Source organism: Apodemus sylvaticus, chromosome 19, assembly GCF_947179515.1.
Source record: "Apodemus sylvaticus chromosome 19, mApoSyl1.1, whole genome shotgun sequence".
Taxonomy (NCBI): Eukaryota; Metazoa; Chordata; class Mammalia; order Rodentia; family Muridae; genus Apodemus; species Apodemus sylvaticus.
The window spans coordinates 24340597-24355712 of NC_067490.1; the positions used below are offsets into that span (position 1 = coordinate 24340597).

At 44.8% G+C, this 15116-nt stretch overlaps 1 protein-coding gene across 1 annotated transcript in view; it reads left to right on the forward strand.

Moving 5' to 3' along the window:
- Positions 1 to 15116, forward strand: part of Mypn (myopalladin) — a 77572-nt gene that overhangs the window by 22353 nt on the left and 40103 nt on the right. Inside the window, exons 2-5 of the mRNA XM_052164457.1 lie at positions 1264 to 1439; positions 3536 to 3587; positions 6998 to 7109; positions 8332 to 8403. Coding sequence (XP_052020417.1) covers positions 1264 to 1439; positions 3536 to 3587; positions 6998 to 7109; positions 8332 to 8403 — 412 coding nt within the window. The remainder of the gene's footprint in view (positions 1 to 1263; positions 1440 to 3535; positions 3588 to 6997; positions 7110 to 8331; positions 8404 to 15116) is intronic.

Consider the following 15116-nt stretch of genomic DNA (forward strand, 5'->3'; position numbering starts at 1 on the left):
CTTTCATCCCAGTACTTAGGAAGCAGAGGCAGGTAGATCTCTGAGTTTGAGGCCAACCTGGACTTAGTTCCAGGCCATGCAAGGTTACAATAGTGAAATCCTGTTTTAAACAAACAAACAAACAAACAAACAAACCATGCATTATGCATAGAAACATTTAACCTGGGCTATCTACCAGGGCTATAGCCAGTTCTGGGCAAAGTAGTAACAGAATAAATTAAATTTCTTAGAGTGCCAGACACAATGTAAGTGACCTCGTAAATACTTCGCACCTCTTTGAGCCTCCCTAGCTAAGATGAAGCAGCACTTGATGCGTATTATAAAAACATGGGAAGAAATGAACATCTGTATCACAGCATCTAACTGTATGATTGACAGTGCTGAGTTTTTTTTTTTTCAACATCTTTCAGTTGTATAATTTAAAAAAAAAAAGGCGGTGGTGGCGCACACTTGTAATCCCAGCACTCTGGGAGGCAGAGGCAGGCGGATTTCTGAGTTCGAGGCCAACCTGGTCTACAGAGTGAGTTCCAGGACAGCCAGGGCTACACAGAGAAACCCTGTCTCGAAAAAACCAAATCCAAAAAACCAAAACCAAAAACAAAACATGCATGTTTATGTGTGAGTCTGTATTTTGTATGCAGTATAACAAAACATGGAGGACAGAAGAACATCTGATCCCCCCCCACCCCCCACCCCAAGCCGGGATCCCAAAGGAGGTCCATGCTTGGAACTAGATTCACGCTCCTCTGCTAACAGTACTCTTAACCTCTGAGCCAGCCCACCAGTGTCATTTTCAGTAGGAGTCACTTCTCGATTGCTAGAGTAAACTATCGGTGTGGTTTGAATACTACTGCCAACTCGTCCCTCTGTTACAACCAAACAATACCAAACCAAACTGCAACAATACCAAACCAAACCACAACAAACCAAACCCCAACAATACCAAACTAAACGTTTACTTTGCATTCTGACTCAAAGCTTATAGGTTTCCTTCTCATGAAACAGCTGGAGCCATCTCTGCTATTGAGCCTTTGATATTATTCCGTTTTATGTGTTTGGTTTGGTGTTTGTTGTAGTTGTTTTAAGGCAAGGTCTCCTATAACTCAGGCTGATCTCCACCTCACTATGTAGCCTAGAATGACCTTGAACCTCTGCCGCTGCCACCTCTGCCTCCTGAGGGTTGGGATTACAGGTAAACCCCACCATCCCTTGACAATGCTCCGGTTTCCATTCTGTCTGATGGCGATGTTCTTGTCCTTACAGGTGGTATTGTGAAGGCAAGGAGCTCGAAAACTCTCCAGATATCCACATTGTGCAGGCAGGAAACCGTCACTCACTGACCATTGCCGAAGCCTTCGAAGAGGACACAGGACGATACTCATGCTTTGCTTCCAACATCTATGGGACAGATTCAACTTCCGCTGAGATTTACATAGAAGGTAAAGCTAAATACTTCCGGAGCTTGGCATGCCCTAACTATCTGTAATTAAGTAAATATTTTCAGGGGGTGCTGTTCTATCCAGATAGACACTGGGGGTAATAACCATGAACCAAGTAGATAAAACTCTTCAGATACCGGGCAGTGGTGATCCACGCCTTTAATGCCAGGGAGGCAGAGGCAGGCGGATTTCTGAGTTCGAGGCCAGCCTGGTCTACAGAGTGAGTTCCAAGACAGCCAGGGCTACACAGAGAAACCCTGTCTCAAAAAAAAAAAAAAAAAAAAAAAAAACAACCAAAATAAAAAACAAAATAAAAAATAAAAAACTCTTCAGATGATGAATTCTCATTATAATGGGAGAAACTCCAAACAAATGAGATAAACCATGATAAATATGTGACACTCCAGAAGAAATAGGGGGAAACAATGAATAGAAATTTTGTGTGTGTCAGCTGTAATTTTAGATTAGGTGACCAGTAAAGACCTCACTACCCAGGTGAAAGGAAAGACTGGTGGCCACAGGAGAAGGAAGGGAAAATCTCTTAGGCAGAGAAATCAGCAGGTAAGAGGGCACCAGTCTTAAGGCAGAAATGAGCCAGTGTTGAGCCAACGAGACACCTCAGTGAGTAAAACCCGGAAACTGAGTTCAACACTGGTACCCACAGTGGAGGAACCAACTCAAAAATGCTGTCTTCTGACCTCCATGCATGCCTACACACACACACACACACACACACACACACACACGCACGCACGCATATGCACAGGGATATACACATACCACATACACACATATACACATGTACATGCTAATAATAATAATAGTAATAATAACCAAGACCATTTAAAAAAAATAGGAAGAGTTGAGCTAATGTGGCCAGAGCAGAGCAAGCAAGAACCAAAGTAACAGCAAAGGAAGCCTGAAGTTCAAGGTGAGGTTGAGGTGCAGGGAGGCAGGGGAACAGATCCTCAGTCCTCATCAGTCACTTCAAGGGCTTTGCTTTTGAGAAACACAGGAAATTCTGGAAGGTTCTGAGGAGGGGCGTGGCATAACGTGGTGGGTCCCCTAGCTGCTAGCTGAGAATACACACTGTCAGGAGTCAGGCGTAGAAGTCTGGTGACCACTTGAGAACTTTGGGAAGGAGGGCCGTTTCAACAGGAGTAATTTTAGAGGAGAGATCAAGTTGGAGTCCTTTGGTGTCTGTTAAGCCTATATCCTATTTGCTTCATCCTCTGGGTTTGATCCGGGGCACTGTTCTCTAGTCCCCTTTCTTGCCTATTCAATACCTTAAGTATTGTCCTTGCACTTGCATATTATATGATCATAGAATAAACACTCATTTGCCAAGAAGATTGCAAGGCCAAAGTGGTCTCCTTCCTCCGTATTTCCATCTCTTGATAATTTCCACAGAACCAAGCACCTATTGCATATTTGACAAACATTTAGTGAATAAATACACCGGCAGGAATGTGCTTGGCATTTTTAGCCTCAAGGTTTTGGAGCACAAGAAATACCTCCAGGTTTAGCTCTACTGTATATTCCTGGCGTTTGCTATCTTGAGAAGGCAATCTAGGCTCCAGCATCTGGTAGAAGAACTGAGATTGCATTGCTGTTTGTGTGTCTTTCCATTCCGGCATCTGGACATGGAAGACTCCCACCCCGAGATGAAGGATGACTTGTTAATATTAGGACAGGAAGGAAGAGCCCCCACCTACACCTGCAGTGTTTGGAATCCTGACTAATCCCCTCTTTCGCCCACTCTGTGAGGATTTGTGAACCCAAGGGGGTACCAGCAAAGACTGCCCTGTGGATGGGAAGACCTTAGCAGGTGTTTTACACACTGGGATTCAGAACACGGCCCAGTTACATTTGAACTGTAACATTGTAACACTCACTAGGCGCATGGCCTTGAAGGGCTCCCTTGGCTTCTTAGGGTGAAATGTTCCTCCTTTGCCAGATTGGGTGTTCACGTGAGGAACCACTAGTCCCTCCCTTCCTAAGTTTCTTTGTTCCTAAATTAGGTCTTTGAATGCTTACGAGTTTATTTAGTAAGTGATCAACTTAAAAATCCCGGCCTCTTGTTTTCCTTTCTCCAGGAGTCTCTTCCTCTGACTCAGAAGGGGACCCGAACAAAGAAGAGATGAATCGGTAATTCTCATAGCCTAAGCATTAGTCCTCAGACCCCAAGAGAACCCGTAGTTAAAGTCTCAGAACTTGAAGGAGGTGCTTCCATGGTAGAGCCTGACATTTCAAGAAAACATATATATGTACATATACAGAGGAAGATTTGGGGAAGACCCTTGTTTATTTTTGCTTATATCTTGCCCACCAGATTAATTTGAATCTTTCCCAATTCAAATTCACTTACAAAAAGGAAATATCACTTCTGAAGTATCATCATACTTTTATCTATTAAAATATATATATATATCCCATAAAATATTAAGTACATTTTAAAATAATAATTATAAAGCTGGGTGTGGTGGAGCACACTTGTAATCTCAACATTCAGGAGGCTGAGGCAGGAGGATTGCCAAGAGTTTCAGACAATATAAATGTCTCGGCAAGTCACTGCCGAGTCAAGTAGCACTGAATAACATTTTATCTATGTAGTTGTTGTTTTTTACACTTTCCATTGATCCCCTGCTAGGTACCCTGCCTAGGCACTGAGTTAGATTCAGTGGACACCTAGAAGAGTCACAGACTTCCTGCCTATCCAAGATTTAAGGTCTAATAGAGGGACATGTACAGGGAGAAATTCCAAGAGTAATAAAGTATAGTAAACAGGACCGTGCATAAACTGAACAGGACTGGGCTCGATAGACTGATGCTCCAGGGAGGAGAGGGAAATCAAGAAAGGCTTCACAGAGCTGAGGAGCACAGCCTGCCCTCCCCACAGAGGAGAAGCTCTGCAAGGGGAGAAATCACGTTTTATTGCTCAAACGCTCCTTGCATCCACCGGTGTGATAACGATAACTTGCTCATAGCTCTTGTGAGCGTTGACCTGCTTTGACCATTCACCCCTTCCTATCATCATCAGCAAGGTCCTGGACCCAGTCCTCCATCACTTCCTTAAAGGTCTTCCTCTCCGTCCCCGCCCTTCTCTCTCTTTTATAGACTTTGAGGTGGTACCAATCGATTCAGATTGGTCTTATCATCGATCTGTAGAAAATCCAAACCGAACAAGAAACAATATTTTTGAAAAGAATCTTCGCATGGTCTCTGTACCAAGCCTAGTTCAGGAGAGGGTCAACTTTGATTGACAGCTGAGCAGGCGAGCCTGCCTCCGCCTTTCCTCAGGGCTGGCGCCTCACTTGAATGGCATCGCATTTGCTGTTAGCTTGTCCCTCAGACCGTGCCCCCTGTGGAATTTCCCGTTGTGAAAATTCTGGCTCATTGTAGACACCCAATCTCAAGGTTCTTTCTCCGGGGTCCATGATAGACTTGTCCTCAGCTACACACTCGTCCTTCCTCTCTCAGGGCCCCAGATCCTGTTACCAAGGCCGATGGGTACAGACTTTGGTCTGCGTGTTTCAATACGTGAAAGAGATCACATTTATCCATTTGCTTTAAACTAACTTGTTATAGCAAAGATTTTAGCTTCAGTTTCACATAACAGAGAACAAACTAACTATGACCTAAACATCACAGATATTTATTTCTTATTTACATACGTGTCAGGAATTGTCTGGTAAACAGAGTTCTCTGTGTACTCGGTACCAGCATGGGCCATCGTGGGTCTGTGGTGGCTAGATCTGACTTTCTGCTTCACCTCATGCTAACACATGGCCCCCATCTCTACCCTGAGAGGAAGGAGGGAGGGGTATGCCAAGCCTCCTCTTCTGTTCTCCCTCCCTGTCCCCAAGGCCCTGCCTTGGTTTTTTAAGACCCTGGATGTCTCGGAACTCATTCTATAGACCAGGCTGGCCTGGAACTCAGAGATCTGCCTGACTCTACCTCCCAAGTGCACAAACCATGCTCCCTCATGGCCTATGCCCAAAAATTCATCCTAGGGGCACTCCTGGCTACAGCGAAGGATAGGAAACAGTCTTTCTATGCAGCAGCCATGAGAAGAAAAAAAAAAGACTTTTCTATTGTAGAGCTGAACAAGTTCTGGGAAGACATGCAATTTTGCTTCTTAGAATACAAGCTGCCTGTCCAGGAGAAACATTCATTCTGCGTCCGTATGTCCTCCCTGGCTGTATGGAGATCCCACAGGCATCTCTACTGAGCGTGGCGAAAGTGAGGACATTCGGAGCATCTGATGGGAGTTAGCTCCTTTAACCCTCCTGAAAGCCTTATCGGCCAAATGGTTATTTACCCATTTTAGAGATGAAGAAACTGAGAAGCAACATGCAGGCTAAAGAAAGAGGAGTCAGTGGTCAGTGGTTATTTATCCTCAGGGGCATAGATGAGAGCCCCATGTTCAAGGTCATGAAGGGCCCTTTAAGCCCAGTGCTCCCTGTTTCCCAGGGCTCTTTTGGAAAACAAGAATCTTTCCCCCAGGGCCTTCCTTCCCCTCTCTCTGCCTTAGGCTCTTTCTCTTGTCAGTCCTCTGTCAAATCCCCAGGCCTCTATCTTTCCCTTCTGCATCCTTCTCAAGAGCACTTCCTGGTTCAAACCTCTTTAACGTGTATATATTTGAAGAGCTTGTTGACTTTAGAATATTTTTATTTTTGCCACGGTAAATCCTAGAAATAAAGATTTATAAAGTTTGGCTTTTCACCCCTCCCCCTTTTTTTCTTGCTTGAGACGGGAAGAGAAGGAGTCCTTGATGGTTTGCTTGCCCAGTGTGCACAAAACCCTGGATTTGATTCCTATAACCTCATAAAAACAGGCATGGGGGGCTCATGCCTGTAATTCAAGCATTCAGAAGGTAAATGTAAATGTAGAAGGATCAGAAGTTCAAGGCCCCCTTCAACTTCAGCTACATAGCCAGTTCAAAGCTAGAGGGGAGAGAAAGAGAGAGAGAGAGATAGAGAGAGAGAGAGAGAGAGAGAGAGAGAGAGAGAGAGAGAGAATGAGAGAGAGAATGAGAGAGAGAGCTAAATTTAGTAGTGTAGACCTTTAATCCCAGCACTCTAAAGGCTGGCAAGTAGATTTCTGTAGCTTCAAGGCCAACCTGGCTTACACAGTGAAACCTTTTAAAAAAGAAAGAGAGAAAGGAAAAAAATAAAGAATGAAGAGAGGGAGGGAGGAAGGGAAAAAAAGAAGAGGGAAAGAAATAGAGACAGTGACAGCAAAATAAATCTTTAAAAACCATCTCCAGCCTGCACTGTGCCCATCACCGGTGAACGAGCCGGTGATCAGGTCTCGATTGATATATCTGACTGGCCGGCTGTGCCCAGAGCTAGGAATTCAAGGCTAAGGAAGCTGTCTTCATGTGTATATTGCCCAGTAGAGTATATAGCAATGGAATGTGGGCGAATACTTACTTGTAGGATATTGTCAAAGACTTACTATGTCCAGCCGTAGACAATGCTGACATTCTGGTTTTGCCAAGAGACTTCACCGGCGTATAGTTCTGTTTTGTAATCTTTATGTCAATAATTTCTCAGACTCCAGAAACCAAATGAGGCGTCCTCACCTCCCGCCACCTCTGCAGCCATTCCTCCAGCCTCGCAAGCCCAGCCTTTGGCGGCCCAGCCCCGAGTATCCACCGTCCAGCAGGTACAAGAATCTAGGTCGAGCACAAGTGACCGAGACTACCTTGCCTGGCAGGGTCATGTTCCTCGTGTGTAACCTGTCATTAAGATAATCACTTCGTCCTTCTGCTGCATAAGTTGTGGCTTCCAATGGCTTTGGGAACCTCGTCTTCCAACACCTTGGGAAAACATCATGGGAAAAGAGACACTTGACAAGTTAATCCCCGACACCCCCATTTTATAAAACATGCCAATCATATGTGAACCAATGGACGTTTATCTTTACTTTCTTTCTCGGAACTTGGAATGATTCTCCTTACCAAGGCAGGCAGGAAGTTGATGGGTTTGTTGTTGTTGTCTTAGAAAAATAATAAAGCCATCTTTCAAGATGGTGATGATGTTTATTAGAAAACACCCAATGTATAGAAGCATATTAAGTAACAACTTTAATCAGAGCTGGAGAAATGGCTCAAGGTTAAGATTAAGTATTGCTCTTGCAGAGGACCTGATTCCGTCCCCAGCATGTACTTTGAGCTCACAACCAACTGTAATTCCAGTTCCTAGGGACTCAGATGCCTATTTTGGCTTCCATGGATACTGGCAGGCTCGTGAACAAACAGAGATAGAGACCTATACACGTAACTAAAACTAAAATAAAATCTTTTTTTAAAAAACTACCATCTTTAGTCAAGGTTCAATCTCTACACCCCTGTTCCTTAGATAAATCTCCAGTCCACAGTAATAATTGCTAGGAGAGACTTCCAGGCATCTTCTAATCATATATAAAAATATTTATTTATGCACATACTTTAAAACACAAAATTATACTTCCTAAGTGTACCTGCTGCTTCTTAGTGATGATCTAAATAAATATATTTTATTGTGTTGATCTACACCTTAAAAAAATATTCAGGATTACTTAGCTAACCTCTTCAGTAATGCAGAAGTTAACTTTGAATCCAAATACATTAGTCTTTAAATCAGTGATTTGTGTAGCCCCAGGGACTTGGTGAAACCTCTTCAGGTTAAGGCTACTGATACAGACTTAGAGGGGGTCGGGAGTGTATTTTACAGCCAGCCTGACTTAGGAAGAAATGCAATAGATTTGGTCTACAGACTATGATTCATGCTTTTAGAAAACAAGGTCTTTTGACTTGAGGAGACAAGGCCTGTAGATTTGTTATCTTTAAGTCTATCCATTCAGTAACCTTGGTGACAGTGACTGCATTACTGATTCTCTCTAACAGTGTCAGAGTCCCACCAACTATTTGCAAGGCCTGAACGGGAAGCCAATCATCGCAGCGCCGGTGTTTACAAAGGTAACCAGACTTCTTCCACACCAGACAAAGCACCTACGACCAGCAGCTTATGTCAGGATTTGTCTTTTGGGATAACAGTGTTAAGACTTACTTTGTGCCGGGCAGTGGCGGCGCACACCTGTAATCCCAGCACTTGGGGGGCAGAGGCAGGCAGATTTCTAAGTCTGAGGCCAGCCTGGTCTACAGAGTGAGTTCCAGGACAGTCAGGGCTACACAGAGAAACCTTGTCTCAAAAACAAAATAAAACAAAACAAAACAAAAAAACAAAAGACTTTGTGTTTCAGAAGTTTCTATGGTATTACAGCTAGACCTAGGTTTATTGGTTTTGTTTTACTTTTTTCAGATAGAAATACATACATCCCAGACAGACCTTGAACTTACTATGTAATTTAAGATGAACTTCCGGTTTGTTTTACCTCAGCCTCTTGAGTACTGAGGTTATAGATGTATACTGCTACACCCAGTTTATTCATTGTTAGGAGCAGAACTCAGGGCCTTGTGTGTGCTAGGCAGGACTCCATCAGCTAAGCTAATCCCCAGCCCATCTCTAAGTCTCTCAGACTACTACTTCTTCTTCTTCTCTTCTTCTTCTTCTTCTTCTTCTTCTTCTTCTTCTTCTTCTTCTTCTTCTTCTTCTTCTTCTTCTCCTTCTCCTTCTCCTCCTCCTCCTCCTCCTCCTCCTCCTCCTCTTCCTCCTCCCTCTCTTCCTCCTCCTCCCCTCCTCCTCTTCCTCTTCTTCCTCCTCCTCCTCTTCCTCCTCCTCCTCTTCCTCTTCCCCCTCCTTCTCTTCCTCCTCCCCTCCTCTTCTTCCTCCCCTCCTCTTCCCCCTCCTCCCCCTCCCCTTCCTCTCCCTCCTCCCCCTCTTCCTCCTACTCCTCTTCTTCTTCCTCCCCCTCTTCCTCCTCTTCCTCTTCTTCCTCCTCCCCCTCTTCCTCCTCTTCCACCTCCTCCTTTTCCTCCTCCTCTTCCTCCTCTTCCTCCTCCTCCTCCTTCTCTTCCTCCTCCTTCTTTTCTTCCTCTTCCTCCTCTTCCTCTTCCTCCTCCTCTTCCTCCTCCTCCCCTTCCTCTTCTTCCTCCTCCTCCTCTTCCTTCTCTCCTTGTTCTCTTCCTCCTCCTCCTCTTCCTTCTCTCCTTGTTCTTTTCCTCTTCCTCCTCTTCTTCCTCCTCTTCCTCCTCCTCTTATTTCTTCTTCCTTTTCTCTTTCCTTCCTTTCTTTCTTTTTCACTAAAACAGCTGACAATTTTATTTCCACCTTTCACACTTCAAGTGTAAACTGCACCTTTTTATTTTATTTTTTTTAAATCTCACTTCTCCCTTCCAAAACTATTCTGTTAGGAAGACGGGGTGGGGGTCGGGGGGAGTTTTCCTTGTCACACAGCTAGGAAAAAAACCACTCCGGCTCAGCACAGCAATGTCCTGGTCAAAGAGAACAAGAAACACAAAACTGATAAAGCACCTTCTGCTCTTATCTGACTGGCTGAGTCTCACCAGGCAGTGTCCACCCTCACAGCACAGGCGGGGGAGGCCCGGGCATCACGGGGATGTAACCTCCCGTGGATGGCCTCGTCCTTAGAGCAGGTCCCACGGGCATCATCCCAGGAGGAGGAGGGCCCCTCATTGGCATCACGGGAGGGCCTATCATGTGGGATGCGGGGGCAGCGTGCCAGGGTGTGGAGGACCCTGGAGACTGGGAGAGGCGGGGCCATGGCCCCTGCAGGTGGGGCAGGGAATGGGCTGGGGGTATCTGTCAGTCAGGCCTGCTCTCACTGGGTAATAGTCTTTCACCTTCTCTTTGTGTTTCCTGTCACTGCTGTCTCACAGACGGAGAATCACTGGTAAGAAACGTATCCCAGAAGCGACCATAAAACCTTAGCATGTTGCTCCTGAGGCCGTAGACTATGCGGTTCCACGGCATCCCAAGTCTGAGTTCTAATGACGCTTTCTATAAGGAGGGAAATGTACTCACTGCTAAGCACGCTGACCTTTATGATCAGTCTAAAGGCTGTTGAACAGTCATTCCTGGAGATCACATGACAGGATTCTGGCCACTTGTCATTCTAGAGATGGATCCCGACTTTCAGGAGAATCCCGTTAGGGGATCGCCTTTGGGGCTCAAGGAAACAGAGCTAAGTGACCTTAGGAGGGTTAACATAAAGCCTGGCTCAGGACCCAGAGCTTGCGCTTCTGTTCCATGGTATTAGCGACTGTGAATCATCAAATTCTAAATCACAGGTTCTTTGTATTTTGAACTTGAAAAATCCATCAAAGGTTTTCCTTTACAAAGGGAAACACTAAGGGGAGGGTCAGAGAGATTAAACTAAAATTCAGCCAGTGTGGCAGGACTGGCTAACGACAGCATTAGGAGCCAGACCAGGTTTCCCACTTCTCACAAGGAGATTCTATGTGCATCACACCCTGCTGCCCACGACCATGAGTTCAAAGGTGAAAAATAAATTACATGGGATATTTTATAGTTTGAAAACTCAATGTGTCTCCATGATAGTCTTCTTAATATGAACAGTGCATGCAGGCCCAAGGAGATTTTCATTCTAAAAGAAATATGGCTGAAGTCATAGATATTAATTGGGGTTAGTTTTGTTCTCAAGGGGTCATTGGTAATGTCTGGAAACATGAGCAGGCTGTGCCAGTGGCCTGCGGAGATGTTGTTAAGCGCCCTACAGTGAGTGCAGGGTGCCAGCCCCTGTCCTCCAGCAAATAATTATCTAGCCCCAGATCTCTAGAATGCCCAAGATGAGGAAGCCCCGTTTGAAGAAAAATGGCAAATGAGGTCTTTTCTAGCAGTATTGATAACTGTTGCTAGACCCACAACTATTCCAGAAGGGGAGCTCTGCCATTTTGGATGAGATCATTCAAGATGGCTTCCCAAAACTCATCATGGAGTCTAGAGTGATCCCTAACTGCCCATTTCCGTGTCAATTAGACACCTTTCCTTATTGATAACTGTTGCTAGACCCACAACTATTCCAGAAGGGGAGCTCTGCCATTTTGGATGAGATCATTCAAGATGGCTTCCCAAAACTCATCATGGAGTCTAGAGTGATCCCTAACTGCCCATTTCCGTGTCAATTAGACACCTTTCCTTATGTGAATAAGGTATCTATTTTTTTTTAAGATTCACTTAATATTCTGACTCTGGTGTTTCAGCCTCGCTATTGTGAAAGACTAGAAGGAGAAAAACAACATGTCATGAGTTAGTAGATACAAGACTCTGAAGCAGAATTGTGGAGTGGAATTGTGAATGGACTGTGTGTATGTGTATGTGTGTGTGTGTGCATATATGTCTCTGTGTGTATATTTATGTGTATGTGTGATATATGTGTGATATATGTGTGTGTGTGTATGTACAGGTGTGTATATGTCTGTGCATATATATGTGTATATGTGATATATGTGTAATGTATGTATGTGTATATATGCATATGTGTATGTATGTGTGATGTATGTATATGTCTCTGTATATATGCATTGTGTATGTTTATATATTCATATGTGTGTATCTGTGTGTGTGAGTAAACCTATTTTTGTCATCTCTTATTGGCACTGCTAAGTCATATAGTCTTTTTTTTTTAAAGAGTTATTTATTTATTTTATGTTTGTGAGTATACCATTGCTCTCCTCAGGCACACTAGAAGAGGGCATCAGATCCCATTACAGATGGTTGTGAGCCACCATGTGGTTGCTGAGATTTGAACTCAGGACCTCTGGAAGAGAAATCGGTGCTCTTAACCGCTGAGCCGTCTCTCCAGCCCATATAGTCTTAAAATATAGCATAAAAGTGTCACAGAAATAAAGTAATATATCATGTCCATTTGTTACAGGTTAGAGACAGTGCTAACTCTTCAAAAGTAGCTCAAGCACCAAATATACAATATCTGGTCCCAGTAAAGTCTCCTGTCTTCCCATTCTCAGAACCTATTACCACCCAGTTTCAAAGCTTAGGTGTGGTAAGATTTGCACCGCTCAGAGCACATGTCTTGTGTATTCAACACAGACAGAGCTGTTTCTACTTCCCAATCATCCTGAAAGTTATGTGTAATATGCAGATAGAAGTTTACAGAGGTGCAATCTGGGACAATAATGCAAGCCTATAATCCTAACAGTCAGGAGGCTGAGACAGAGAGAGGCCGTTCAAGGCCAGCCCGGGCTACATAGAAAGATTCTTTCTCAAAAGCTAAGTTCTAAAAGCTAGCTTTCCTTCTTTCCTTTTTTCTTTAAAAAAATCTGGCCGGGCAGTGGTGGTGCACACCTTTAATCCCAGCACCTGGGAGGCAGAGGCAGGGGGATTTCTGAGTTCGAGGCCAGCCTGGTCTACAGAGTGAGTTCCAGGACAGCTAGAGCTACACAGAGAAACCCTGTCTCGAAAAAAAAAAAAAAAAATCTGGGTTTAGGGTGTAGATCAGTGGTTAGGTACTTGCCTAGGAAGCACAAAGCCCTGGGTTTAACCCTCCGCATGAAAGAGAGGGGCAGGAGAGAAAGAGAGAGAGAAAGGCGGAGAGAGAGAGGGAGGGAGGGAGACAGACATACAGAGGGAGTCAGTAGGACGCTTTAATATTAATTCTTTATATTTAATTTTCAAGGTCACTCATAGCACCCATTTTAACTGGGGTGACTCTGGTTTCCTCTTTCTGATTAGATGTTCTGGGTGGCAGATACAAATGCCTTTGACATAAAAATGGGGACATGAATTGGTCATTAGATATGGCAAAGTCTAAAAATGTTAGCCTGCTGGTAGGAATCAGCTGTTGAAACACTGACAGGAGCTATGAGGAGGCTTTCTCTGCCCGCTGGAGGTAGGCTGTTGCCTCCATAAATGGGATCAGGCTTGCCCAGGGACATGGGCCACCAGGACAGGCTGCGGTTCAGATTCCAGTGAGACTTATCAGCCCCGGTGTGCATGCGTTAGTTTCCGTCACTGAGGGCAGGATTGATGTCACAATCACAGCCAGTGTCCTTAGCGAATATCTGAGTCACAGTTACCAAGGATGGCCAGCGATGATAGCAGGTGATTTGCATACATCAGTTCCAGATTGTTCGGTCTCTGTTTACCTCTTTAGGGACTTCTGGCAGTACAGCTCCTGTGACTCATTTTCTATACAGCCTAACAAAGCATTTTGTTGCCAATTATGGCAAGACATCAATCTTATTTTTAAAAGCAGTGATTAGAGAGTGGAGTTTTATTTAACTCCTCCCCCCCCATAATAGAAAATGCCTATCTTCATTTTTTTTTAATTTGGGGTGGGGGGGGGGGGCAGTGCTGGCTTTCAAGATCAGATTTCTCTGTGTAGCCCTGGCTGGCCCGGAACTTGCTCTATAGAACAGGCTGGCCTCAAATTCTACCTATCTCTGCTTCCCGAGGGCCGGGATTAAAGATGGGGATATTCCTCCTATAGAAGGTGTGTGTATTCCTCTTATAGAAGGCTTAAGTGAAATGGAGAATGGCCTTACCAAACGGTGGCATTGTTAGGAGCATTGTTAGGGTCCCTGTATGCTTATTCATAGAGTGTCGGTGCCTTTGGTTGATTTGTGAGATGACCAAGTGCTTGTGAATGCTGGGTAAGTGCTCTACCACTGAGCTACATCTGGAGCCGTTGTTGTTGTTGTTGTTGTTGTTGTTGTTGTTGTTGTTTTAGGCAAAGCCTCTGGCTGACCTCAGACTCTCTAAGTAGCAGTGGATGACTTTGAAGTCCTGGTCTTCTTGCTTCCACCTGCTGAGTGCCAGGGTTACAGTGTTATCCCTGAGCACACCTGCTTTATGTAGCCCTGGAAATCCAACCCAGGGCTTTGTGCCTGCTAGGGAGCCTCTCTACCGATGAGTTACAGCCTCAGCCCGCCTTCTATGCTTTGTTTCTTTTAATTTTTTTATATGTATTTACTTATTTGGCATGGGGGTGGGTACAACCCTGGGTGTTTCAGGGACCGGGATTTAGGTTCTCAGTCTCAGCGACAAGTGTCGTTCCCCTTTGAGCTATCTCACCACCCTTCCTATGTTTTGAAACACTCTATGTATGGAGCTAGACCACCCTTCCTCCTCCTCCTCCTCCTCTTCCTCCTCCTCCTCCTCCTCCTTCTCTTTGCAACATCAAAAACACTTCACTCTGCTTAGGAAGAGAACAGCACTCACACGTCTTGAGTGTGGAGGGAGGGAGGTGACCAAATTAGAATCTTGCTCCTGTCCCCTCCCACTCAATGGCAGCTGCCCTGGCTGGCTTTCAAGGCTGCCACAGCCCTGGCAGCTTCAGCAGTAACTTGAAGCTTGTAAGGGGGCAGGGGAGAGGAGAATTTGAAGAGCGCTACATTATATAACAGCAGAGGCAGGAAACCCTGAAATAACTGGGCCAGTGACCAGATCCAGATTTCTGATGGTTTCACCATCCCTCGTCCCAACCCACCAGTTCCAGAAACTTTTCTGCATCCTTAACCTGGGGCATCCGTGACAACCAAACTGACAGGGCCCAAGTGTGGTGGTCAGAGGACTATTTGTGGGAATCTGTTTTCTCCTCCCACCATGTAGGTCCTGGGACCAAAGTCATCCTCAGGCTTGGTGGCAAGTACCTTTGCCTGCTGAGTCAATCTCTCATTGGTCTACATCAGTAAACTCTTCTGGGCCCAACTGCAGCCTAAGACACTAAACACATTCCTGTACTTCATGCCCAAAGAGGCTGAAACATCTGGATTTAAAAAGATAAATAAAT